We start from the raw sequence: 25,522 nt of genomic DNA, 5'->3' as shown, positions 1-25,522 counted from the left end.
GTGTGTGGAGCCTCCTGAGCCAGCTCAGCATGGTGGAATTCGCCCCCCTGTTGGTACCATGGGAGCGCAGGCTACAGACCTTCGCGGTCCTTCAGTGGGTCTTCTCCTTCCTGGCGTTGGGTAAGAGGGTAGCCACAGGCACACGGGAAGGGAAGGGCAGGGCAGCCTCAGCGGAAGCACAGGGTGCTTGATGGAGAGATTCAGGAAGGGTCTTTGTTGGGCTCAAGAGCTCTTCTGGGGTCTGCCAAAGCCTCGTGTGGGTATGTTGGGTCTCCCATGTCTTAGGTAGACTTTACTTTTCTGGACTTTTGGGACAGTTTCCTCTAGGCTTTAACTGCAAGCTGCCGAGGGCTGTGGGAGCATCCGATGCTGGTGGATGCTCGGGTGGAAGCTCTCCAGTTTACCTTTCAGAAAAGGAGAGCTGGGACTGAGGCAAGGAAAGAAGGGACGGGCCTCTGCTTCACCAGCTGTATGATGGGGATGCCAGTGTCACCCTAGGGGATCTTTGTAGACGAAATGCAGAAAGTTAAGCAGACCTGACCTGGTTCCTGAGATGTGACTGTATCCCATTCACTCCAGCACCGCTGTGGACTGGGAAGGAAGGGTGGCAGGGAGAACAAGGGAAGGAGCCTTATCTCTTTTGTTGGCACTACACTGGGGAAGGACTGCCACCCCAGGACTCAGATTCAGCCTGGATCCCGATACTGCTGGCTGTCAAAACATTCACAAGCTCAGTACATGCTTTAGCACGGGCGCATGCGCACGTGTATATGTGTTCCCTTAGGACCATCTCGCAATGTTTCCTCTACAAGGTTTATTCCTGCAAAGTGGTCTTTCCAGGATCACACCTCTAGCATCCACTTTAAATGGGTCTACACCTCTATTCCAGGGTTAGTGACCATTTTAAGTACCCCTGGTAACAGCCAAGCAGAGGAATTGCATACTTGAAAGGCCCAGGCTGTAAACCAGGAGCCTGGCAACGGCTCCTTCCAGAGGAAGAAGGGCTGGGGGATGGGCAGAGGGCTCTGGGAGGAGGTGAGGATACAGAATGTAAATGGTGGGTGTAGAAAACAGGGGGCGGGTGGCCTAAGCCCAGGGATGGCTTGAGCCAAAGGGCTCTGGAGACCCAGAGCCATGTAGTTCATAGCCCCAAGCTCGAAGGGGCTAATGGACCCCAGGCTCAGCGTGCCTCCTGTGTCCTTGAGGACCGGAGTGTGTCTAACTGGATGAATCTACCCCATCCTTGCAGCCAATGGTACCTGCCTCGGCCTGCTCTTACATAGACCTGGCAAGACCAGGGAGTAGAGCACAGAAGTCAGGGCTCCCCTGAGCCGGAGAGGACCAACTGGAGCCATCTGAGGAAAGGGTTCTCGGCTCTTTCACGGAGAACGGGAAGTTTTACCTTACTCCCTATCCTGAGGGCAAAGGAGAACAATAGACTCAGCAGGGAAGTGACAAGGTCCAGTCAAGTGTTAAAGGTCCCCGAGCCTGCTGTGTGGGGGATGGGGAGATCAAAGGCAATCAGAGTACCCACCAGTAGTCACCAAATCAGAGCCAAGACAGGCCTGAGTGGTTTTTTGTTTTGTTTTGTTTTCAGTCTAAGATCCAAGAGTGGTTGCCATTTCTAATAGATTAAATTTTAAACTGCTACTTAAGTGCCCCCCCCCGTGGCGCCTCTCAATTTGCATCTTAAGTCACAGGTTCTGAAATGTCTAAAATACTTGCTGTCCTGCCTCATTTTTTATTATGATGGTGGTGGTGGTGGTGGTTTTGGTGCTGAAGGAATGGCCTCGGTGTCTCCAAAGCATGAGGGTCTGAGCTTGATTCCCAGAACCTCTGCACTAAATGCCAGGCGTCGTGACACAAGCTTGTGATCCCAGCACTGGGGCATCTGAGTCAGGAAGATCCCTAGAACGTGCTGGGCAGCTAGCCTAGCCTCGTGGGTGGTCTTCAGGCTAATGAGAGACGCTGTCTCAGAAGGAGGTGGGCAGCCTTGCTGAGGTGGATGCTCAGGGTTGTCCCCTGGCCTGCGCACACATGCATACATGTGGGTGCACCCGCCCACCCACAGGTGAACATACACACACATGTGTCATAACAGAGAGGTAAGCGGAGGCAGTCTGGTTAAAGGAACCTTTGGGCTGGGACATGCTTTTGCCAGTGAAGCACGTGCTGCACAAGCGTCAGGATTAGAGCTTGGATCCTGTCTTGGTCTATTGCTGTGAGCAGACACCATGACGGCAGCAACTGTTATAAAAAACAAAAAAACATTTAATTGGGGCTGGCGTACAGTTCAGAGGTTTAGTCCAATGTCATCATGGAGGGAAACGTGGCAGCGTGCAGGCAGACATGGTGCTGGAGGAGCTGAGAGTTATACACCTTGATCCAAAGGCAGCAAGAAGAGAGAGTGAGCCGCTGGGCCTGGCTTGAGCATCCGAAACCTCAAAACCCACTTTCTCCAACAAGGCCACACCCACTCTAACAAGACCACACCTCCTAATAGTGCCCGGTGGGGTTGGTGGCCTGCCTATTATAGCAACACCAAGGAAGCAGAGACAAGAGGTCCCTAGAGCAAGCTGTCTAGCTAGACTAGTGCAACCAGTGAGCCCTGGGTGAGAGCCAGAGAGACAGAGAGAGACAGAGAGACAGAGAGACAGAGAGAGACAGAGACAGAGAGAAAGAGAGAGAGAGAGACAGAGAGAGAGAGACAGAGAGAGACAGAGAGAGACCCTGCCCCTATACCAGAGAGTTACAGAGAGATAGAAAAAGATAAAGGTTGGAGAGTGATAGAAGAACATTCCCACAGCATCCCTGAGCCTCCACACTGGCACATATGAGCATACATACATACATACATACATACATACATACATACATACATACATACATACATGCTTACAAACCACATACACTCCAAGAAAAAATACAGTGTGGGGCTAGAGAGATGGCTCAGAGGTTAAGAGCACTGACTGCTCTTCCAGAGATGCTTAGTTCAATTCCGAGCAACCACATGGTGGCTCACAACCATCTGTAATGGGATCCGATGCCCTCTTCTGGTGTGTCTGAAGACAGCCACAGTGTGCTTATATATAATACATAAATCTTAAGAAAAGAAAAGAAAAATACAGTGTGAGTCTAAAGCCTGTTGATACCCCGTTTCCCAGTTTCCCAGGCTGGGAAGTCTGAAGGAGGAAGAAAAGACAGGGCAATCTGAACAGCTGGTTCAAGCTGGTTCGAGCTGGACATATGGGATGTGTTTTGCAAGATGGCATGGAAGTAGCCAGGAACGTCAATTAGGACCAGGCCCCAAAGGCTCAGGCCCCAAGCCAAATGCTTTCCAGATGGGCTACTCATTGCTTCTGTTTCTTTCCTCTCTCACATCTCTCTTGTTGGGAGTAAGGTCCCTCAGTCTTGGTCCATACTGTTCCTAGATGGTTTTATTTTACATTTTATATTGTTGAATGAATGAATGAACGAATGAATGAATGGCATGGGTCAAGCATTGAATCCCAGGTATTACCCTGATAGCTTGCTATGTGACCTTAACTAGTGTGCATTATCCTCTCTGAGTCTCTAAGATGTAGGGGTTTAAGACAGGCATGGTGACACAGCCTTTGAACCCAGAACTTGGAAGGCAGAGGTAGGTGCATCTCTGAGTTCAAGGCCAGCCTGGTCTACAGAGTGAGTCCAGCTAAGGCTATGCACAGAGAAACCCTGTCTCAAAAGCAAAGCAAAACAAAACAACAAAATGTAGGGGTTTAAGAAACCTCAGGCTTAGCTGGGCATAGTGGCATTTACCTTCAATCCTAGCACTTGGGATCTCTGTGAGTTCGAGGCCAGCCTGGTGTGCATAGTGAGTTCTAGAACAGTCAGAGCTACATAGTGAGACCCTGTTTTCAAAAAACCAAACCAAAACGATAACAAGAGAAACTGCAAGCTTTTAAAGATGGGGTGAAGGAAGGAAGGAAGGAAGGAAGGAAGGAAAAGGAAGGAAGGAAGGAAGGGAAAGAAGGAAGGGAAGGAAGGAAGGAAGGAAGGAAGGAAGGAAGGAAGGAAGGAAGGAAGGAAGGAAGGGCTACCTTCCTAAATCACCAAGCAGTCCCATCTGGGTTTGCTGGTAACAGGGCAGAGAAATAAGTCTGGAGACGGATGGCCAGACTTCCCTTCTAGTTGAGGGGAAGTATACTCTGTTTTTTTCTTTTTTTTTTTTTTCAGAGCTGGGGACCAAACCCAGGGCCTTGCGCTTACTAGGCAAGCGCTCTACCACTGAGCTAAATCCCCAACCCCCTGTTTTTTTCTAAACTTATTTTTTTCTGTCTGCAAAAGAAAATCATTCAAAGGTCACTCGAACCTTTAGGTAAAAGACTTCCCATAATCCTCCCCTCCAGGACGCCGCTGTTTAACAGTGAACTTTTCTCCTTGAGAGAGGCCTTTTAAATGGGAGCCATTGCAGAGACTCTTGGGCTAACCCAAAAGGGAAAGGGCTGCCGCTGTTTTAGTGTTTTTGCTTTGTCATTGTTGTTTTGTTTTTATTTTTAATGTTAAAAAATTGGGATTAGGCTGCGGTGATGGCCCAGTTGGGAATGAGCTTGCTGTGCAAGTGTGAGGAACGGAGTTGATTCCCTGTGCCCTCATGCCCGTGCCCTCCTCACACCCCTGCCCTCCTTACTCCCCTGCCCTCCTCACACCCCTGCCCTCCTCCACCCCTGCCCTCCTCACACCCCCTGCCCCCTCACACCCCTGCCCTCCCTCCACCCCTGCCCTCCCCATACCCCCTGCCTCCCCATGCCCATGCCCTCCCCCTGCCCCCTGCCCTCCCCATGCCCCCTGCCCCTCCCCACGCCCCCATGCCCTCCCCACACCCCCCTGCCCTCCCTCATACCCCCCCTGCCCTCCCCCTGCCCATGCCCTCCCCCCCATGCCCCTGCCCTCCCCATGCCCCCTGCCCTCCCCACACCCCTCCTGCCCTCCCCTCATACCCCCCCCCCCCCCATACCCCTGCCCTCCTCATACCCCTGCCCTCCTCATGCCCCCTGCCCTCCTCCATACCCCCCCCTCCTTATACCCCTGCCCTCCCCATACCCCCTGCCCTCCCCCACCCCCCCCCTCTTCACACCCCTCCTGCCTCCCTCACCCCCTGCCCCTCCCCATACCTGTGCCCTCCTCATGCCCCCTGCCCTCCCTCATGCCCCTGCCCTCCCCATACCCCTGCCCCCTCATACCCCTGCCCTCATGCCTGTGCCCTCACACCAAGCTGGATATGGTAGCACACCCTGTATGTCCAGCTCTGGGAAGTCCAAACAGGAACATTCCCACCAATCATCCTGGCTGAATCAGCAAGCACCAGGGTCTGTGAAAAACTCTCGTTTCAAAAAAAGGGGGGAGGGGTTAGGGAATTATGGCAGTGGTAGAGCACCTGCTAACAAATACAAGGCCCTTGGTTAGGTCCTCGGCTCCAGAGGGGGGAAATGTGGAGGGCGATAGAGAAAGACACATGACCTCTGACCTCTGATCTCTGGACTCAACATACACATGTTCACATGGGTACTGCATACCCACACAAGCATGCGTATATACATGTGTGCGTGCACACACACACACACACACACACACACACACACACACACACACACTGGGGTGCAGGGACGGAGAGAGTGAGACAGAGAGGGAGAGAGAAAATTTTTTTGCAGTAAGGGTTTCTCTAGGTAGGTAAGGTTTGGTGTGAATTTGCAGTGTCTTAGCCTTGATTGCAGGCACACATTATAGCAGCTGTTGCCTATTCCCAGTACAAAAAAATTTTAAGAAAAAGCATAAAAAAATAAAGTCTAAGTCAACCTCCCTCCCTCCTTGTCTCCTGCTTGGAGGATCTTTCTGTCCCTTCCAGGTGGGGGACATCTGTGCCAGCCTCTGTTCCTACTCAGGCTGGCAATGGATTCCAAGCCCTGTACAACTGCCTCTGCAAATAATTAGGACAAACAGAAAGTAGCAAAGCCATAAGCCACTGGTCCTGTCTCTCCATCCATGCCTTAGAGGGGTCCAGGAAGAGAGGCAAATACCGGAGGGACAGGCTGGCCCTCAAAGTGCTGGCTGTAGCTGTCCTTTTCTTTTAGTTTTCCCACATTCGTCTAGGTTTGTGTAGGAATCCCCCCCCCACCTTTCCATGCACCCTGCCGTTTTTATTTATAAATAATTTCACGGCATTTTAAAACAAATAACAAACATGAATTTAATCTATCTACTAATGGAGAAGCAAAAATGTGTTAAACACACACAATGGAACATTAGTGGAAAAGGGGAGAATTCCTATGACCCCACACTATAGTGTGCCTGGAGCAGGTGAACACGGGTAGGTGCCTCCCCTGGGATAGGAAGGGGGTGGGGTGGTGCCCCCTGAGTATGGAGTTTCTGTTAGGAAAGAGTTCTGCTGACAGATGACATCAATGGCTGAATAAGGAATGCACTTAATTGCACTGTGCACTCACAATGGCAAGGTGACACACTGCATGTTCAGTACATTTTTCTAGAAACAAACCCTTTAGAACAGGGCTGGGGAGGCAACTCAATGCAAGTGTGAGGAGCAGAGTTATGTAAACTCTGGGTGGGCATGGCAGTCGGCCAGTAATTCCAGCACTTAGAAGGCAGAGGCAGGGGCTGCTGGACCACGGTAGCTAGACTAGCATGTACTACTGGTGGCGTCTGGGTTCAAGTGAGAATAAGGTGGGAAATGATGGGATAATGTGACGAGCAGTTGATGAAGATCCTGACATCATACATATGCACGCCCCACACACATGTGAACACACACATGCACACCTCACACACATGTGAACACACACGTATGCCCACAACACATGAACACACATGTATAACCCCACAAATATTAACACACATGCACACCCACCACACATGAACACACACACATGCACATCCATCACATATGAACACACATATATACACTACATACATGCGAACATACACATGTACACCCACCACGTGTGAACACACATGCATGCACACCCCTACACATGTGAACAGACATGCATGTATACCCACCACACATGAATACACACATCATGCACATCTATCCCATATGAACACACACACATGCACACCCACCACATACAAATGCAAAATCAAAGCCCAACAAACCTTTATAACAATACATAAAGGGCCTCAAACACAATCCTGAGGAGATAGCTTCACAGGGACAAGATTTTATCGGTCACTCATGGCTGGCCCACTAGCAGTTGGTACCTTGTAGATGCTCATGCAGAATGAGTCTACAGCCTCTGACTTCTAAATCTTTAGGGTCAAGCCCCACCCCACAACCTCACACAGCAAGTCTGTCCACCTATCTTCTCCAAGTGCTTCACAACTGTGACTGGCTTTCTTTAAGAATCTGAGGGCTCACCCAGTAGTGGTGACACACACCTTTAATCCCAGCACACAGGCAGAGTTAGGAAGATCTCTGAGTCTGAGGCCAGCCTGGTCTACAGAGTTAAGTTCTAGGACAGGGCTACATAGAGAAACCTTGTCTTAGATAGACAGACAGATAGATAGATAGATAGATAGATAGATAGATAGATAGATAGATAGATAGATAGATAGACAGACAGTTACAAAGAAAGGATTTGAGGGCTGGGGATATAGTTCAGTTGGTAGAGTGATTGCCTAGCATCACAAAGCCCTGGGTTGGATCCTTATAAACCAGGATTGGTAGACACCTGTAATCCCAGTACTTGGGAGGTAGAGGCAGAAGGATTTGAGGTTCAGAGTCATCCTTAGCTACACAGGAAGTTTGAGGGCAGCCTGGGATACTTGAGATCCTACTTCATAAGAAAAACAACAAAAACAAGCAAACAAAAAGAAGTCAGGGCCTGCATGTGACTCAGTGGTGAGAGCACTTGACTAGCAGATGTAGATCCATGGGCTTGGGCTTGACTATGACACTGAAAGGGAAAGCATCAGTGAATGGAAGGGATGTTGCACCGTGGGGGTGGGGTAGTGTCCATGGGAACGATGCTCCTGCAGATGGGAAGCCGCCCCGAGGACCCGCTGCACCTGAGATGGGCAGGATTCACCTGCAGCAAGGGTTGCGGAACCATAGGTAAGATAGACTTCTGCATTCACCCTGGCCCTAGCCTTGCTGTGCCCCAGCCTAACCAGACGATGTCTCCACAATACACAAAGCAGAGTGGACCGAGTTTGGGAACACAGAGAGAGAAATCTGGGCTGGTTGGGGCACTGGCCATGTAAGTGGTGAGGTTTGCCAAGAACTGGAAAAGATAGCACTAGCTCACAGGGCTGATGCCAGGCTGAGCTTCGAGGCTGTGCAAATCAGAAGTCTTGACGGGGCTTTAGAAAGGAGTCTGGGCTTAGCTTTGACTAAGGGGCCTGGAAAGAAGAGTGCTGCTTTTTCCTCTGGGATTTAGGTAATCAGAAAGCAGAACTTAACTCAATCCATGGCTCCATTATTCAAGCGCCTGTTGAATGCATATGGCCTTCCTGGGGATGGAAGCAGTGAAGGTTGTAGTGGCGGGGAAATGACTTTAGACTAGGCCCCAGGCCAGGGTGGCATGTCCTGGTGGAATGGTGGCATGGAAGTTGGTCTTCTCTCAGTGGTGTGTGCTGGACAGGGCGGAGGCGCTGCAGGCTCAAGGGGGATGCGGGGGAGCACTGCAGGCACAGGTGGGGAGGGCATTGCAGGCCTTGCAGGGGTAGGGGGAGGCGCTGCAGGCATGACGGTGGGTGCTGCAGGCGTAGGGGAGGGGCGCTGCAGGAGTAGCGGGGACGCTGCTTACTGCCTGCGCGTAGCGGGGAGCACTGCAGGCACGGAGTAGAGGGCGCAGCAGGCACGTGTGGGAAGGGCACTGCAGGTGCGGGGCGCAGTCATAGAAGAGCTAAGCTGGGGTTTAACCTGCTTTCCTTGCAGCTCTAACTCTCCGGCTTCTCTCCCAGCCCAGCTCTGTATCTTCATCTTCATCGGCCTCCTATTCACGAGGTTCTGGCTCTTCTCAGTCCTATATGCCGCCTGGTGGTACCTGGACTGGGACAGGCCGAGGCAGGGAGGCCGGCCCATCCAATTCTTCAGACGCATGGCCATATGGAAGTACATGAAGGATTTCTTCCCTGTCTCTGTGAGTGCCAGATTTGGCGGGGGGCGGGGAGGTCAAAGGGTCCCTGGACCACTTATTTCTGTGGGACCAGGAGGTCTGAGAAGCAGAAGGCTGGCAGGGAGGCGGGGAGGGTGGGGTGGGGGAGGCGGGGCTGGGCAAGGCCTATGGAAGAGCATAGCTTCTCTCTGGATGTGGGACTAATATGGTCACTGATGAATAAATGTGGTTTGAAGGGGATATGTGTGTCTTATAGGAGCAAAGCCAGCTATCAGCAGTCTTAGTTCTGAGTGAGGTGACAATCAGTAGGTCTTAAGGGATCATTGGAATACTACATTGAATAGATAGGGGAACTCGAGGGTGCGACCCGAGTCACACAACAAACTCTGTTACAGGTTTAATATTTCTGCACTGGTATAGGACTGCCTGAGAGTCCATCCTGCCTTACCAAAGGCAGGCTGAATGTTCCTAGGCAAGGCTTGGCCTATGCTGGCCTCAGTGTCCCTAAGCAGTGAGACTGTGACTCCTACTGTGAGTGTCCTCAAATCCTGGCATCTTTGGCTCACGGCATTCAGGTCATTGTGAACACGTGCATGGCCTTGGAACTTGAAGGTTGGTCCTGAGTGGAGCAGACTCGGGCTGCTTCGATGGGATCTGGGTAGACTGAACCCAAGACCCGCAGGCAGTGCCGGCTTCCTGATGGGATGAGGTGGGAGTGGGATGCAGGCCAGGCGTGGGCAGTTAGAGCATGGCTTGTGAAGCTAGGCACACACAATCCTCATCCAGATCTGCCACGTGTCTATCGGGGTGACCTGAGGCAGGTTGCCTAGTCTCTCTGCACTTCTGTTTGGCCACACTCAGGATAGAGATAGCTGAGCATGGTGGAATGCACCTTTAGTTCCAGCACTGGAAGGCAGAGGTAGGAAGAGCTCTACCAGCGTGGTCTATATAGTGAGTTTCAGGACAGCCAGGGCTATGAAGAGAAAGACCCTGTCTCAAAAACAAACAAACAGGGGCTGGAGAGATGACTCAGTAGTTAAGAACACTGGCTGCTCTTCCTGAGAACCCGGGTGTAATTCTTAGAACCCACATGGCAGCTGACAACTGTCTATAACTCCAATTTGAGGGACTCCGACACCCTCACACAGACATACATGCAGGCAAAACACCAATGCACATAAAATAAAAATAAAGAAGTCATTAAAAAATGAGAAAGAAGCCATGAGGTGGTGGCACATGCCTTTAAACCCAGAACTCAGGAGGCAGAGGCAGAGGCAGGCAGTCTTTGAGTTCTGAGTTTGAAGTCTACAGAGTGAGTTCCAGGATAGCTAAGGATACATAGAGAAACCAGGTCTTTAAAAAAAAACCACACACACACACACACACACACACACACACACACACACACACACAAAAAACAAAAAACCAAAAAACGGGGCTGGAGAGATGGCTCAGCAGTTAAGAGAACTGACTGCTCTTCCAGAGGTCTTGAGTTCGATTCCCAGCAACCACATGGTGGCTCACAACCATCTGTGATGGGGTCTGATGCTCTCTGTTGGTGTGTCTGAAAACAGCTATTTTCATACAAATAAAATAAGTAAATCTTAAACAAACAAACAAGATAGAGATGACACCAAATACCTTCCTGGACAGTGTCTATCCTAACAGACTGTGCAGACAAAGCCCATGGAGAACCTTACTAATAACTGGTCTCACCGTGTCACAGAGTCAGTAGGACACTACCTGGAACTGGACACTCTGACCCTCACCCAGCCTGACTCCCCACGTCCCCCATGCAGAGTCCCATACCTTTCTTCATTCCAGGACTCAAGTTCCCTGCTAGCAAAAGGGGAGCGGTGGGACCAACAGGCTCATGGAGATTAAGCAACTTGTTTGTATCATAGGACTCCAATCAAGGATCCTACCCTGTTCCCTTTTGAGAGTCCTAGGGCCCCATAAGGCTTGAGGAAGGTTGAGTGACAATGGTCATACAGGAGCCCATAACTTTCCCCTGAGCAGGGTCTCCAAAGAAAAGGGCTGGCATGAAACAGGGTGGGCTAGCAGGGACTGTCAATCCAGGGCATTGAACATTTTAGTGTTCAATGGGAGGGAGCCTGGACCAGCTTGGGTGACTCAGATGCATGACAGTCACTTCCACTCCTCAGATTTGTTTATTCTTCCACTCCTCAGATTTGTTTATTCTTCAGGGGTTCCTCCCAAGATCGCCACAGCACAGCACAGCACAGCACAGCACAGCACAGCACAGCACAGCACAGCACAGCACAGCACACAGCACAGCACAGCTCAGCTCAGCTCAGCCCAGCACAGCACAGCACAGCACAGCACAGCACAGCACAGCACAGCACAGCACAGCCCAGCACAGCACAGCACAGCACAGCACAGCTCAGCTCAGCTCAGCACAGCACAGCACAGCACAGCACAGCACAGCACAGCACAGCTCAGCACAGCACAGCACAGCACAGCACAGCACAGCACAGCACAGAACAAGCATAGCTTGTTGGAATCCAAGAGCAGCCATGGGCATGTCTAGGGCAGAGTCCCAAGTCCTCACTCCAGGGCCTCTGAACTGTGACTCTGACTCCCCTCCCCTGCCTCACCTCTCTCTAGGACCTGTGTTGGGGAGGTCAGGGTTCTCCGGGACAGTGTGCAATCTGTGATCTGGGAACCTGTAAGAGGCATCAAAGGAAGCCTGGTTAGTTCTGGGCTCTGCTGAGTTTTGCAGATCCTGGCGCTGGCTTCTCTTTCTTTTTGTGAGCTATAGTCCTGAGCAAAACAGAGAAAAGACCTTTTTGTAAAGGGGACATCACAGGCAGAGGCCAGTTGCTTGTCCAGAGGCCTCCTGAGCTGGAAATGGCTGTTCAGTGTGACCACAGTAGAATTTAGTCTGAGTAGTGGCTGAAGAGAAGGTTCAGGTTAGTGGGGCTTCCTGGAGGCCTCCAGAAGTGACACTTTCCAGATCTGGGTAACCAAGGGCTCTAGAGGGCATCTGCCTCTGCCCACTTGGCTTTCTGGCAGCAGGGCTGACAGGGGATGTTCACCATCTTCCTGATCCTTCCACAGTCGGGGGCTGTCTGTTTTTTGCCTACCTCAGGCTCTTTGCAGAAGCACCCGCCTGGGGCAGGCAATACCGGTGATGGCCAGCAGAGGGCGAGATGCTGGACTCGTGTTGGTTTCTTGGGATGTGCCTGGTCTAGGATCGGAGTGACCAGGAGTGGGCTGTAGCTTGCAGACTATCTTTTCCACAGACCTCGCAGGGTACTGTGTCTCTCCCTTCTAGGCTCTTTTCTTTTCCAGCTCTGCTGCACCCCACCCCACCCTCCAAGCCTCTGCACTCCCCATCCAACAAAGTGGTCTTCTGATGGCTTTCACGCTTTGATTGTTACCATGATTTTGCAAACTAGCTCCCAGGGGTGAAAATATCAAACAAAATCAGAACACTGCACCTTTACTGATTCTCTAAGACCTAGCGGTGGGGCGTCAGGCAGTTCGAGGAGAGGGAGCAGTCCTCACCACATGTGAAAGGTGGGCCCAGGAGCTGGGTGTCCCCGTGGAGATTTCATCACCCAGAATAAACACTGTCTACACAGGCCAAGACCTTAGGCAGGACCAAGTTCTGTGGCCAGGACCCTGACCTGGGGTCAGGAATTGCTGGACACGTCACACAGATCATTGTCTGAGTCAGCTTGGAGGGATGCGGACCACCTCTCACCCCACTGCTGTCCCTCCCAGCCAGTAGCTTCCAGCAGCCTTTCTCAATCCTTATTGACAACTGTGGCTGGATAAGCCCTCGTTTATGACTGTTCTCACCTTGGCAACTACCTACTATGTGCCAGCCCTGTTGCCTTCGGCTGTGACAACTGAAAATGTCCATAGACAGGGGTAGGAGATGGCAAATTTGCTCCCCTTAGTGAGGACCACTGCTCCAGAACCTGTGTTCTGGGTCCTAAACTCCCCCCTCTGACTCATCCCTCCCTCCCTCTACTGTAAGTCCAACCATGAGCCTTTCCTTTTCTGCACTCCACTTGCTCCACAGTGCACCCTTCTTTGGGACAAAACTCACTTTTGCAATGGCCTGCGAGCTCCTGCAACCTAAGCCCTTACCCATCCCCTCTTTCCGCTCTTACCATCCCAGTTCCCCAGGTCACCAGTGCAGGGGGCCTGACTGGAGCACACCCCCACTTCATTAACTCCCACAGCCATTCACACAGCATCTGGGAGAGCTTTGCGTTTGGAGATAGGGTGCCCAGGCTTAGCCCAGCTCCGCTCCCTTAGTAGCTGTGTGAGTCAAAGAAGGGCCATGCTTCTCAGTTTCCTCCTCTGTACAACGGGGCACGAATACCAACATTGCTCTCTGGGGTGACAGTGAAGGACAAAGTGGGTTGGTGTGTGTACCATACCTGGCACAAAGTCAGTGCTGGGAATGTTTGTCCAATCCGACACTCTTTCCAGCTCCCAGGGCCTCATGTGGGCATAATGTCTTCAACTCTGTAATAGTCTCAGGGGTAAAACTTAAAATATTTTTTGGGCCATAAGAAATACACCCTCGGTGAGAATTGTGGGTTGTATATTGATTTCAATATGGTAATGGGAGAATAGAAATGAGGGACAGATCCGTAAATGGCCGCGAACCCCAGTCAAACCACTTCATGGAGTGGCAGGAAGGTGGGGCAGAGAATTTAACTGAGACTCTGGGGAGGCCAAACCCACACCCAGGGCTGTTTCAAGGGCAGATAGGATAGCCTTTTCTTCATCCACTCATCTGGCTGAGCTGGAGGATGCAGGGAAGTTGCTCCAGACCCTGCATACACACACGTGCCTACCCAACCGGCTACACATGCATGCACACACATGCATGCACACGCATACATGCACACTTGCATACATTCACACACACACAAGGAATAGGCACTCACACACAAGACCAGCACCGGATCTGGGAAGTCCTGTTTTCCTGCCAAGTAATCTAGGTGCACAAGTAGGTCATGAACCGCTTTCCCCGTATGGAAATATCGGTCCACTTGCCCTGGAGTGCTTGAGTAGGCTGCTGGGAGGAAACCTGGACTCCTGGGTTTTGCAAAATTGACTAGAAAGTTCTAAAGCTAATCCCGAGTGTTCTGTGTCCTGAAGCAAAGGCTTTCTGGCTCCTTCCTATGCTCTCTGCAAGAGATGGCAGGTCTCAGATCCAAGTGACCTCCGTGGTTCTTGGCAGTTCTCTTATCGCCTCTGCATTCCGCTTGCTCACTTGTGCAATGGGCTATCACCCTGCAGCCAGCCCCTAGGGCCCAGGTAAATGTTACAAGCTAGTGGAGTGGGTGCTTTGTGTACCTAAAAGAGCCAAGAGCACAGTGGACCCTGGAGCATGTGAGCCACAGAAGGGTTTGAGAAGGCACAGGGCATATGCGGAAAGACTGGACTGAGCTAGTGTGATAGAGCACTGTACAACACTGGGGTCTTGTGTGCAGGCACGGAGGAGGGTCTTACGATTAAGTGTAGTATTTTAGGACTTCCCTTCAGAACTGAAAACATGTTCACACATATCCAGGGCCATGTTGCTCATAACAGCCAAAGGTGCACTCAAGTGCTCCTCAGCTGATAAACCAACTAACAGTCTGTCCACACAGTGGAATATTACTTGCTCATAAAAAATGGAGTGAAGTACGATCCACGACATGGCCTGAAAGAGACCTAGATTCCTCAGACTCATGCCAGTAAGTCCAAGAATCCAGTTACAAAGGTCATATGCGTGCGGCTTCCTGTACGCACACTGTCTCGAGCAGGCAAACCCAGAAGAGATAGACAACAGATTGGCAGTTACCAGGGCTGCCGAGAAAGGAATGAGTCACGATGGATGTGGACTTCCTTCTGGAGCCTGAAGTGTGCTCTGGAGTCAGTGGTGAGACTCCACTTGACTCAACCATAGACTTTCAAAGACTGGATCTTATGGTAGACAAGTGACACTAATAAAAAATGAGGTATTCCAGAGCCTAGCAACCTGGCCGATGCCTCCTCTCAATCCTGCCGCCCAGTGCCAGGCCCAGCCCGGATTTCTCCAGACACCTACCACCTTGCTTGGCCACCCTCCCCTACTCTAACAGAACTGAGGGGGCTGCAGAGAGACTGGTGTACTTCTTCTTCTTCCTTGGCCTCCTGGGAGCCTGTAACAAGCCTGTCAGGGAAGCATCATTACCACTGTCCTGTTAACAACTGAGGCCAGGGTCTGGCCCGATCCTGAGATGAGCTTCTAGACTCCTAGCTTAGGGTGCTGTCTCTTGCAGTGGAATCCAGGTGATGTGTGAGGACAGGATTGGGGTCAAAAATACCACCTTTCTGAGGAAGCCACATCGGCCTCTTCCACTGGCTTCTTTCCATCTTTCCCTCAGTCTACTCTTCCCGAGACATCTCCTCTGTCCCATGTCCTGTCGTATATGGAGACAGGATGCATAGGAGACACAGCCTCCAGTCTTCACAGGAAACAGTGGCTGGTTAGCACAAAAGGTGCCAGTAGGAACCACCTGTCAATGGGTCATGCTGTCAATACATATGCAGATGTCAGTTCACAGGGTCCCCAGTGCTCACCAGGATATTTCTCTCTACACAAACGCTTCACTGTTGAGGGCACAATTATTCACTTGCTCATTTGTTTATTTAAAGTAGTAATGTGTTCTTGTTCCAAATTCAAGAGGGCAAAAAAGCAGGTATACAAAGATTCCATCCTAGGGCTGGGGAAAGGCTCCAGCAGTAAAGCCCTTGCCACACAAGCCTGAAGACCTGGATTTGATGCCCAGTACTAATATAAAACTTCCAGGTATAGTGGTCACCTGTAATCCCATCACTGGGGTGGCAGAGACAGGGAGGATCCCCAGGGTTCACTGGCTAGATAGTCTGGCCAAATGAGAGACAATGTCTCAAAGGAAGGAGGTGACATTTCTGAAGATGACACCTGAGATTGTCCTCTGGCCTAGACAGACACACACACACACACACACACACACACACACACACACACCAGTCAGTCATCTTTGACATCAGTGTTTGGTGCAGCATTTCTCAATCTCTCTCTCTCTCTCTCTCTCTCTCTCTCTCTCTCTCTCTCTCTCTCTCTCACACACACACACACACACACACACACACACACACACGGCAGACAACTCTGACCACCATGCTCAGTCACCATGTCCTGCACACCCTGTCCTGCTCCTTGCTGTCCACCTAACAAGCCATCTCAGCTTGTTTCATAATCCTCTGTAGCTGTAGTTGTCCCTCGTGTGCCTCATTCCCAGTCTGTCCAGACAAGCCCTGTTGGTGGACATCTGTGTGGGGGACAAGTTTCTGATATTAACAAAAACCGATGCTTCCACCAATGGCGTTGCTCAGATGGCAGTTGACCAAAGGGCAAACAGCTCTGTAGGCTAAACTCCTCAGCAGTGGAGCCCCTGGGATGAAAGCTCCCTTCTCTTCTGTTTTGCACTCAAAAATTTCCATTTGTTTTCACAGAAGGGCAGAACCTAAATAGTACGTGTTCCCAGATAAGGAGCAAGGAATGACCACAACTGGTGGGGTCCTGCTAAGACCCCTCTCAGTGACAATAGGCAGAGCTCTGGTCCCACTAGGGTTTCCACCATCTCCTAGGTCCCCTAGGGAAAGGGGCAGGACCTTGTCTGTGGCTCCTGAAATCCTTCTTGCATGGGCCAGTGGTACTCTGGAGGGTTTGGGGGGACCCGGTGTCATAAGGGCTTCTCATAGGTCAAGTGAAGATCAAGGGCAGGAGAACTGGAAGCTCTAAAGCCTGGCTGGGCAGACAGACTCACGCCCTGTTTTTATTCACAAGCTGCTGAGGTCAACTGCTAGACCTCTGTGGCCCCAGAGGCAGCAAGAAGAATCCTCAGGGAGGCTGCTACTGTGTGTGAGTTTCAGCTTGCTGACAGGATGGCTGCTCACCTGGCGAAGCTTAGCCTGCGAAAAGTGTTGCCTCTCTCCCAGGGGATGCAAAGTCCCTGCTGCCAGGCCCACCAGGAGGCCTCCTGCCCAGGATCAGCCAGGGGACTGTGGGCTGCTCCTTACTCCCATGGCTGTGGCTCCCAGAACACAGGGCACTGAGGAGGGGAAAGCAGGTTCCTGACAGAGTGAGACAGGACTGCTCCCACCTATAACATGGTCTCCAGCAGTGACCTTTGAATGTAGATACCACCCAGGCAGAGCAGTGTGTGTGTGTGTGTGTGTGTGTGTGTGTGTGTGTGTGTGTGTGTGTGTGTGTGTGTGCGCAGTGTGTGTGTGTGTGCCTGTGTGTGTGTCTGTGTGTCTGTGTGTGTGTGTCTGTGTGTGTGTGTGCCTGTATGTGTGCTGTGTGTGCCTGTGTGTGTGTGCCTGTGTGTGTGCCTGTGTGTGTGTGTGTGTGCCTGTGTGTGTGCCTGTGTGTGCCTGTGTGTGTGTGTGCGCATCTGTGTCTGTGTGTGTGTGTGTGTGTGTGCCTGTGTGTGTGTGTGTGTGCCTGTGTGTGCCTGTGTGTGCCTGTGTGTGCCTGTGTGTGCCTGTGTGTGCCTGTGTGTGCCTGTGTGTGCCTGTGTGTGCCTGTGTGTGTGTGCCTGTGTGTGTGTGTGTGTGTGTGTGTGTGTGTGTGCACTGTGTGTGTGTGTGTGCCTGTGTGTGTGTGTGCCTGTGTGTGTGCCTGTGTGTGTGTGTGTGTGCCTGTGTGTGTGTGTGTGCCTGTGTGTGTGTGCACGTGTGCCTGTGTGTCTGTGCATGTCATGGCCTACCAATGGAGATCAGAGAACAAGTCAGTCCTTGCCTTCCCCCTATTTTGTGACAGGGTCTCTGTTGTTTCCTCCCTGTACTTTCTTTTGTCTTTTGAGTGAGGTTAAAATGGGGTGATGCCCGCATGGTGGTGCCCCCATGTGGCCCTCATATCCTTCGCCTCATTAATTAATTAATTAATTAATATTGATTATTTCATTTATTTACATTTCAAATGTTATCCCCCTTCCTGGTTTCCCCTCTGCAAATCCCCTATCCCACCCCCACCCCTGCTTCTATGAGGGAGCTCCCCACCCATCTACCCACTTATTTCTGCCTCACCACCCTAGCATTCCCCTATGCATGGAGCCTCCACAGGACCAAGGTCTCATTGGTGCCAGCTAAGGTCATCCTCTGCTACATATGCAGCTGGAGCCATGGGTCCCTCCGTGTGTACTCTTTGGTTGGTGGTTTAGTCCCTGGGAGCTCTGGAGGGTCTGGTTGGTTGATATTGTTGTTCTTCCTATGGGGTTGCAAACCCCTTAAGCTCCTTCACTTCTTCCCCTAACTCCTCCTTGGGGTCCTTTGCTTAGTCCAGTGATTGGCTGCTTGCATCCGAATCTGTATTGGTCAGGCTCTGGCACAGCCTCTCAGGGGACAGCTATACCAGGCTCCTGTCAGCAAGTGCTTCTTCACAACGGCAATAGTGTCTGGATTTGGTGTCTGCAAATGGGATGGATCCCCAGGTGGGGCAGTCTCTGGATGACCTTTCCTTCAGTCTCTGCTCCACTCTTTGTACCTGCATTTCCTTTAGACAGGAACAATTCTGTGTTAATATTTTTGAGATGGGTGGGTGGGCCCATCCCTCAACCAGGGACCATGCCTAACCTCTGGATACGTCTCTACAGGTTCTCCCTCCCCTTTGTTGTGTCATCCCTGTTGGGTCCTGGGAGTCTCTTGCTTTCCTGGCATCTGGGACTTTAATCTTAGCTACTTTTCTAGTGCTATGAAGAGACTCCATGGCCAAGGCAACATAAAAGGAAATATTTAACCAAGGGCCTGCTCAGTTTCAGAGATTTAGTTCATGGTCATCATGACAGGAGGCATAATGGCAAGCAGGAAGGCATGGTGCTTGAGCAATAGCTGAGGGCGTATTCACAAATTAGAGGCAGAGAGAAAGCCAGACTTGGCCTGATGTGGGCTTTTAAACTCTCAAAGCTCACTTCCAGTGACATACTCCTCCAACAAGGCCATGCCTCTTAATCCTTCCCTAAACAGTTCCATGGACTATGGACCAAGCATTGAAATATATAACCCTATAGGAGTTATTCCTATCCAAGCCATCAACTATAGATCAAACATTGAAATATATGAGCCTATAGGAGCTATTCCAATTCAAAACATCACGGCTCTTACCCAGTAACCAGGAATTCCAATCTCTTTCTGCTTGAGCCTGTCAGCAGAAGGGACAGGGCCTTCCTGGGACAAGGCCAAATGTTCCAGCTTCACCCATAGGCATCAGGTGAACGATTTGGCCAAAGCCAGCACTCAGTCTGTGGGCACCCATATGCTGCCCACTGTCCCACACAGCCCCTATCTCTGTGGAAGCATCCAGTGTACTCAGGATTATGAACATCCTGAGACTCAGAGTCCCAGACTGACACGAGCCAGGACCTGCTGTTCATCACCAGTTTGCTGTCTCTTGCAGTTGGTCAAGACAGCTGAGCTGGACCCTTCCCGGAACTACATCGCAGGCTTTCACCCCCATGGAGTCCTGGCGGCCGGAGCCTTTCTTAACCTGTGCACTGAAAGCACAGGCTTTACCTCGCTCTTCCCAGGCATCCGCTCCTATCTGATGATGCTGACTGTGTGGTTCCGGGCCCCCATCTTCCGAGATTACATCATGTCTGGGGGTGAGTCTCTTTACCCAGCCCCAGGTAGCTCAGGAAGAAGCTGGGTAGATAAGGAGATCTGAGAGAGGGCTGTCGACAGCTCTGTGTTTCTCCCAAGTACTCGGTCAGTAACAGCAGAGGCTAGATCCAAAGAACAACATCCTGCGTTGCTGTTCTGGGAAAGCCCATGAGCGGGTGGGAGAAAGAAGAGAATGCAGAGACCCCAGGTGGTGCAAGGTGTTGTTTGGGGAATCATGGCTTCTGTGGACATTGTGATGGTCTTTCTTGGGCTGCACCCATCTTCACAGTCCTGCCGCCTTCACCCAGTAGTAGCTGACCCACCTTGCTCTCTCTCCAGGGCTGGTCTCGTCAGAAAAGGTGAGTGCTGATCACATTCTGAGCAGAAAGGGCGGCGGGAACTTGCTAGCCATCATCGTTGGGGGCGCGCAGGAAGCACTGGACGCCAGGCCCGGAGCCTACAGGCTGCTGCTGAAGAATCGCAAGGGCTTCATCAGGCTCGCCCTGACACATGGGTATGGAACTCTGGAGCCAACCCTGTAGGTCCACCGTAGGCTTGTATTGTGTTGGGGAGACAGCAAAGCTGACTGTAGCTTCTATTTGGCAAGGAGACCCTCGGGCACACGATGAAGATTGTTAAGTTGGTATCTCACAGCCAAGTTTCTAGATACGTTTCCCTAGAGGAGCCTGGGGGAACTGGTGAAGCTAGGTGAGAAGGGATGCGTTCCCTACCGCTGTTGTGACCTCGCAGACCAGCAGGAATCTGGAAGAATGAGATTGGGACCTTACCTATAGAGCCGCTCTCCCACATGGGAGCAGGCATCTGAGGAAGTTGAGCCAATTGGCATGAGCAGATTTTTCTAGATAAGAAGTAAAAAATGTGGGGTTGGGGATTTAGCTCAGTGGTAGAGCGCTTGCCTAGGAAGCTAAGGCCCCAAGGTCTGGGTCCCAGCTCCAAAAAAAGAACCCAAAAAAAAAAAAAAAAGAAGTAAAAATGTTCTAGAACATTCTGGTCTACCCATCCTGGTAGCCATGAAAGAGACTGGGAGCCTGAGAAGGGCCTCTGAAGGTCAGAGAGGGGTCAAGGCGGCAGGTCTGCTTCAGTTTCTAGCTATTTTCCACCCATGCCTTCCTAGGTCCTTCCATCTGTCCTCTCCTGTGTCCCTCTAGGGCAGCTCTTGTGCCGATCTTCTCCTTTGGGGAGAACAACCTGTTCAACCAAGTCGAGAACACCCCTGGCACCTGGCTGCGCTGGATCCAGAACCGGCTGCAGAAGATCATGGGCATCTCCCTTCCGCTCTTCCATGGCAGAGGTGTCTTCCAGTACAGCTTTGGCCTCGTGCCCTTCCGCCAGCCCATCACCACCGTAGGTGAGCTGAGATCCAGGCTGGGCAGGGCAGGCTGCAGGAACAGGGCGTGAGCTAGATGCTACAAGGGAACTGGAGGATGGGCGAGATACGCTCCCATCCTCGTGGAGCCCACAGTCTAGACAGGGATGTGCACCACCACAGAGATAACCCTACCGGAAGGCAGCCTGGGATAAGAGCTGAACAGACACAAAGGGTCTGCTGGCTCAGTACCTATCCTCAAAGGGAGGTTCTAATGGCTGAGAACTCATTCTCAAGAAGAGAGGGCAGGGGACCTGTCACATGTCAGATATTACCATACGGAAGCTTGGTTTGTCCTAGTAACCTTTAAAGGACTATTCTCTCCATTTCATTGGTGTAAACTGAGGCTCAAAGAAGTAAAATGACTTCCAAAAGCTCACATTGCCTTTGAGGGACAGAACTAAGGTTGTTAACTGGGATCTACCTGACCTTTTGTCAGAGAAGGATGCTTTAATTGTGATCCGGGGCTGGGGAGATGGCTCAGTGTTTGCTGAGCGAGCATGATTTTGCAATTTGACCCCCACTCCTCCAGTGCCCATATGAAAGCTGGCACAAGGCATGGTAGTGGGCATCTGTAATCCTAGGCTGGGGGACCAAAATAGAATCTCTATGGCTTGGTGGCTGACAGTCTGCCAGGGGGCAAGCTCCAGATTTAGTGAGAGACCTTGTCTCAAAACATAGGATGAAGCATGACTGACCTCTGGGCTTCGCTATGCTCACACATGCATGTGAACACAGATACAGGTACCAGAAGGAGAGTTTTAAAAATGCGTGTGCCAACTAATAATCAATAAAGTTTGAATAGACTCTGGGGGCTCTTTCTGTAAGAAATGAACAGCTTTGGTGTACAGACTTAACGGTTTTTTTCAGCTGTTTTCATGCCTCTTTTGTTTTCTTCTTGGATTCTCACTCTGGCATTTATAGAGAGAACTCCATTCATTTCAACTCCGCCTATCCACCCATCTGTTTACCCGTCCATCTGTCCATCCACCCATCCACCCATTTGTTAGTGGAGCACAGATTTGGCAGTCCTTACATCGTGGGCATTACTGCTTGTGTGGCAATGTCCTCACCTATTTGGATGTTGTTGCTGCTGCTGCTAGCTCCAGAGATAGTTCCAGGAGGAGAGAGCCCTGCTTTCCCAGTCAGGCAGATTTAGAGGTTTTTTCTAGAGTCTTCCAGATTCCTCCCTATGACTAGGGAACATCACACACCAGGGCACGTGCCAGTGAAGGAAGAAGGGAGCCTGGCCTGTGCCTCCCCACTTCCATTCTAGAAGTGCAGGCCCCTCTGGAGGTGATGTATGCAGCCTGGGGGTGACATGTGCACCCTGGAGGTGATGTATGCAGCCTGGGGGTGACATGTGCACCCTGAAGGTGATGTGTGCAGCCTGGAGGTGACATGTGCACCCTGAAGGTGATGTGTGCAGCCTGGAGGTGACATGTGCACCCTGGAGGTGATGTGTGCAGCCTGGGGGTGACGTGTGCACCCTGGAGGTGATGTGTGCAGCCTGGAGGTGACATATGTGCAGCCTGGGGGTGCATGTGCACTGGAGGTGATGTGTGCATGGAGGTGACATGTGCACCCTGGAGGTGATGCGTGCAGCCTGGGGGTGACATGTGCACCCTGGAGGTGATGTATGCAGCCTGGAGGTGACATGTGCAGCCTGGAGGTGACATGTGCACCCTGGAGGTGATGTGTGCAGCCTGGAGGTGACATGTGCACCCTGGAGGTGATGCGTGCAGCCTGGGGGTGACATGTGCACCCTGGAGGTGATGTATGCAGCCTGGAGATGACATGTGCACCCTGGAGGTGATGTGTGCAGCCTGGGGGTGACATGTGCACCCTGGAGGTGACGTGTGAACTGAGTACTGCTTCCACCTGGTTACTCGGATCAGTTACTGAACTTTCCTGAACCCCATTGCCACATTGATTAAGTGGAATAATGACAGGCTTTGTCTGCCTGGGATTAAGGGAGAGAATGTATGAAAAGAACAGGTGTATCACCCAGCATTGAAAGCTGGCTGTTGATATCCTAAGAGTCTGGGAGTGAACTGTTCAAAAACCTTGGAATTCAGTACCTGATGGCTGGGGAGACAGCTCGGTTGATAAAGTGCAAGGAGACCTGAGTTTGAAACCTTAGTACCTATGAAAAAAGCCCGGTACAGTGGCACATGCTTTTAATCCCAACACAGAAGGATCCCTGGGGTTACTAGATGGACAGTCTAGCTTAATTAATTAGTTTCAGGCCAATGAAAGACTTGTGTGTCCATAAGTATGGTTGATGGCATCTGAAGAACAATACTGGAGATTAGCTTCTGGCTTCCATGTGTGTAAACATCATGAACTTACACTTATACACACACACACACACGGGGTGAGGGAAAGTGGGGGGGTATCTGAAATTGGGGAGGAGAGGATGATAGTGAGACACTTTGTAGGATGACCTGTTCCCAGGGCCCCTGGGCTCATTTGGGGTCATTGTCCTCCTCTGTCCCTTGCAGTGGGGAAGCCCATCGAGGTGCAGATGATACCACATCCCTCGGAGGACGAGGTGAACCGGCTTCACCAGCTCTATATCAAGGAGCTATGCAAGCTCTTTGAGGAACACAAACCCAAGTTCAACGTCCCTGAGGACCAGCATCTGGAGTTCTGCTAAGTGTCTCCAGCCGGAAGACAGCTGCATCTGAGCGCCTGCAGGAGTGCTGGGATGAGAGGGACTTCCACAGCCACCAGGACTCCTAGGAGCCCAGCCACAGCTGGCAAGATGGAGGCAGTTCCTAGCCCTGGGATTCGTCCCTGCAGCCAAAGCTCTGAGCTCTCCCTGTCCTTGGTCTGCACATCTGTAGAATGGGGGGAAAGCAGGCAGAGAGCAACTCCTGAGGTCTCTCTCCACAGTTGTAATGTTATTCAAACATGACCAAAGGACAGCCATGGAGAAAGAGAACAAAATTGTTCTTTACCTACCCTTGAGGGACAGTGCAAGAGGAGCCAGCAGCCCAGGCCTCCCTGTACATGCTCCCTGGATGCCTCTTCTTACCCTCTGAGCTGGAGAGGGGAAGCCACGGATGCCCTGGCACCCACTCTATGTTTCTTCCAGATTCTGAGTCCTCTGAGCTATGACATGAAGGAGCCCAGAGACAGTTAAGGAGGACAGAGCTCACTGACTATGACCGAGGTTAGATCTCCTTCCCATGTCCTGAGCCTCGGTTTCCTCAGCCTTAATGACCTGGGAGCCACACCTCTCACATCACCAGGGAGCCTCTTACTCATGCTTTCTAGTGAACTCTAGCCTCTGTCTTGGCACAAAAGGGCAGTGCTGTACATGTTGCTTCAATAAATAAAAGGAGTCTGTCGTAACTCCCTTCTCTTTCTTTCTCCAAACCAATGGGGCTGATTGGAACCTCAGCTTGAGCCCTCAGCCTCGTCACATGGGCCCAACTCACCTCCTCAGATCTGGGTCAGATCGGGTGTTAGAAGACCATGCCATCTTGGGCTGTGGTGGCACATGCCTTTAATCCCAGTACTTGCGAAGCTGAGATAGAGAGGAATCTCTGAGTTCAAGGCCAGCCTGGTCTACAAATCGAGTTCCAGAAAGGCAGTGCTACAAAGAGAAACCCAGTGTCAAAAACCAAACCAAACCAACCACCCAAACAACAACAACAAAAATCCAACATGTCAGTCAGTCTGTCTTTCCATCCTGGGGGACTGTGTGTCTCCAGATGGGATAGATACTCTGGCCAGGAGAATGCTGGGTTCCTGAATTGGAGATGCTACAACAGCAGTACGAGCACAGGGCGTGGCTGGGTTGAAGGAGTGCCTGACTGCTGCTCGTCTCTAACGGGGAGCAGATCCCTCCCCAGCAGGAACAGTTTCTACAGGCCCTGGAGAAGTACACATTGGATCCTAGTCCTGCCCCATCTATCTTCAGTGAAACCCTGTAACCCTGTTTTAGGGTCTGACATAGGATCACAATATTTCACTATAGTGTCCCAAGTAGTTCCCAAGTCATGGAGTTATACCATGGCCTTCGTGGAATCCTGCACAGTACATAGAAATTACTGGACCTGGTTCAGGCACTTGGGGTTCAGATGGGATAGTGTGGGACAAGAACCAAGCAGGGTATGGTGGCACATGTCTGTCTTGAATCCCAACACTTGAGAGGCAGAGGCAGGTGGATCTCTGTGAGTTTGAGGCCAGCCTGGTCTACAGAGTGAGTTCCAGGACAGCCAGGGCTATGTAAAGAGAGTCTGTGTCAAAATAAAATAATAACACCAGAAGGAGAAGGCAGGGGATCGGAGAACTGAGTGCTGTCTTCCATCTCAGGGAAGATTTGGAGGAAGCAGTGGTGGACAGGGCC

The 25,522-nt window shown here is 51.3% G+C and overlaps 1 protein-coding gene across 1 annotated transcript; it reads left to right on the top strand.

Annotated features, from left to right (window-relative positions):
* On the top strand, window positions 1-24,522 carry Mogat2 (monoacylglycerol O-acyltransferase 2). Its single transcript, XM_032895676.1, has 6 exons — window positions 1-120; window positions 8,959-9,137; window positions 19,573-19,777; window positions 20,115-20,289; window positions 20,945-21,144; window positions 23,667-24,522. Exons 1-6 carry the CDS (start codon window positions 30-32, stop codon window positions 23,819-23,821), a joined length of 1,005 nt encoding a protein of 334 aa, XP_032751567.1. The 5' UTR covers window positions 1-29; the 3' UTR covers window positions 23,822-24,522.
* The last annotated feature ends 1,000 nt before the right edge of the window (window positions 24,523-25,522 follow it).

The sequence above is a fragment of the Rattus rattus genome, chromosome 2 (genome assembly GCF_011064425.1).
Source record: "Rattus rattus isolate New Zealand chromosome 2, Rrattus_CSIRO_v1, whole genome shotgun sequence".
Lineage (NCBI taxonomy): Eukaryota > Metazoa > Chordata > Mammalia > Rodentia > Muridae > Rattus > Rattus rattus.
Note: the sequence above shows the minus strand (reverse complement) of the source record. Positions and strands in the feature narration are given on the sequence as shown.

Coding starts and splice junctions, on each gene's coding strand:
- Mogat2 (XM_032895676.1), top strand. CDS start 30: ATGGTGGAATTCGCCCCCCTGTTGGTACCATGGGAGCGCAGGCTACAG. Junction 9,138..19,572: donor AGGATTTCTTCCCTGTCTCT/GTGAGTGCCAGA, acceptor TGTCTCTTGCAG/TTGGTCAAGACAGCTGAGCT. Junction 21,145..23,666: donor CCAGCCCATCACCACCGTAG/GTGAGCTGAGAT, acceptor TGTCCCTTGCAG/TGGGGAAGCCCATCGAGGTG.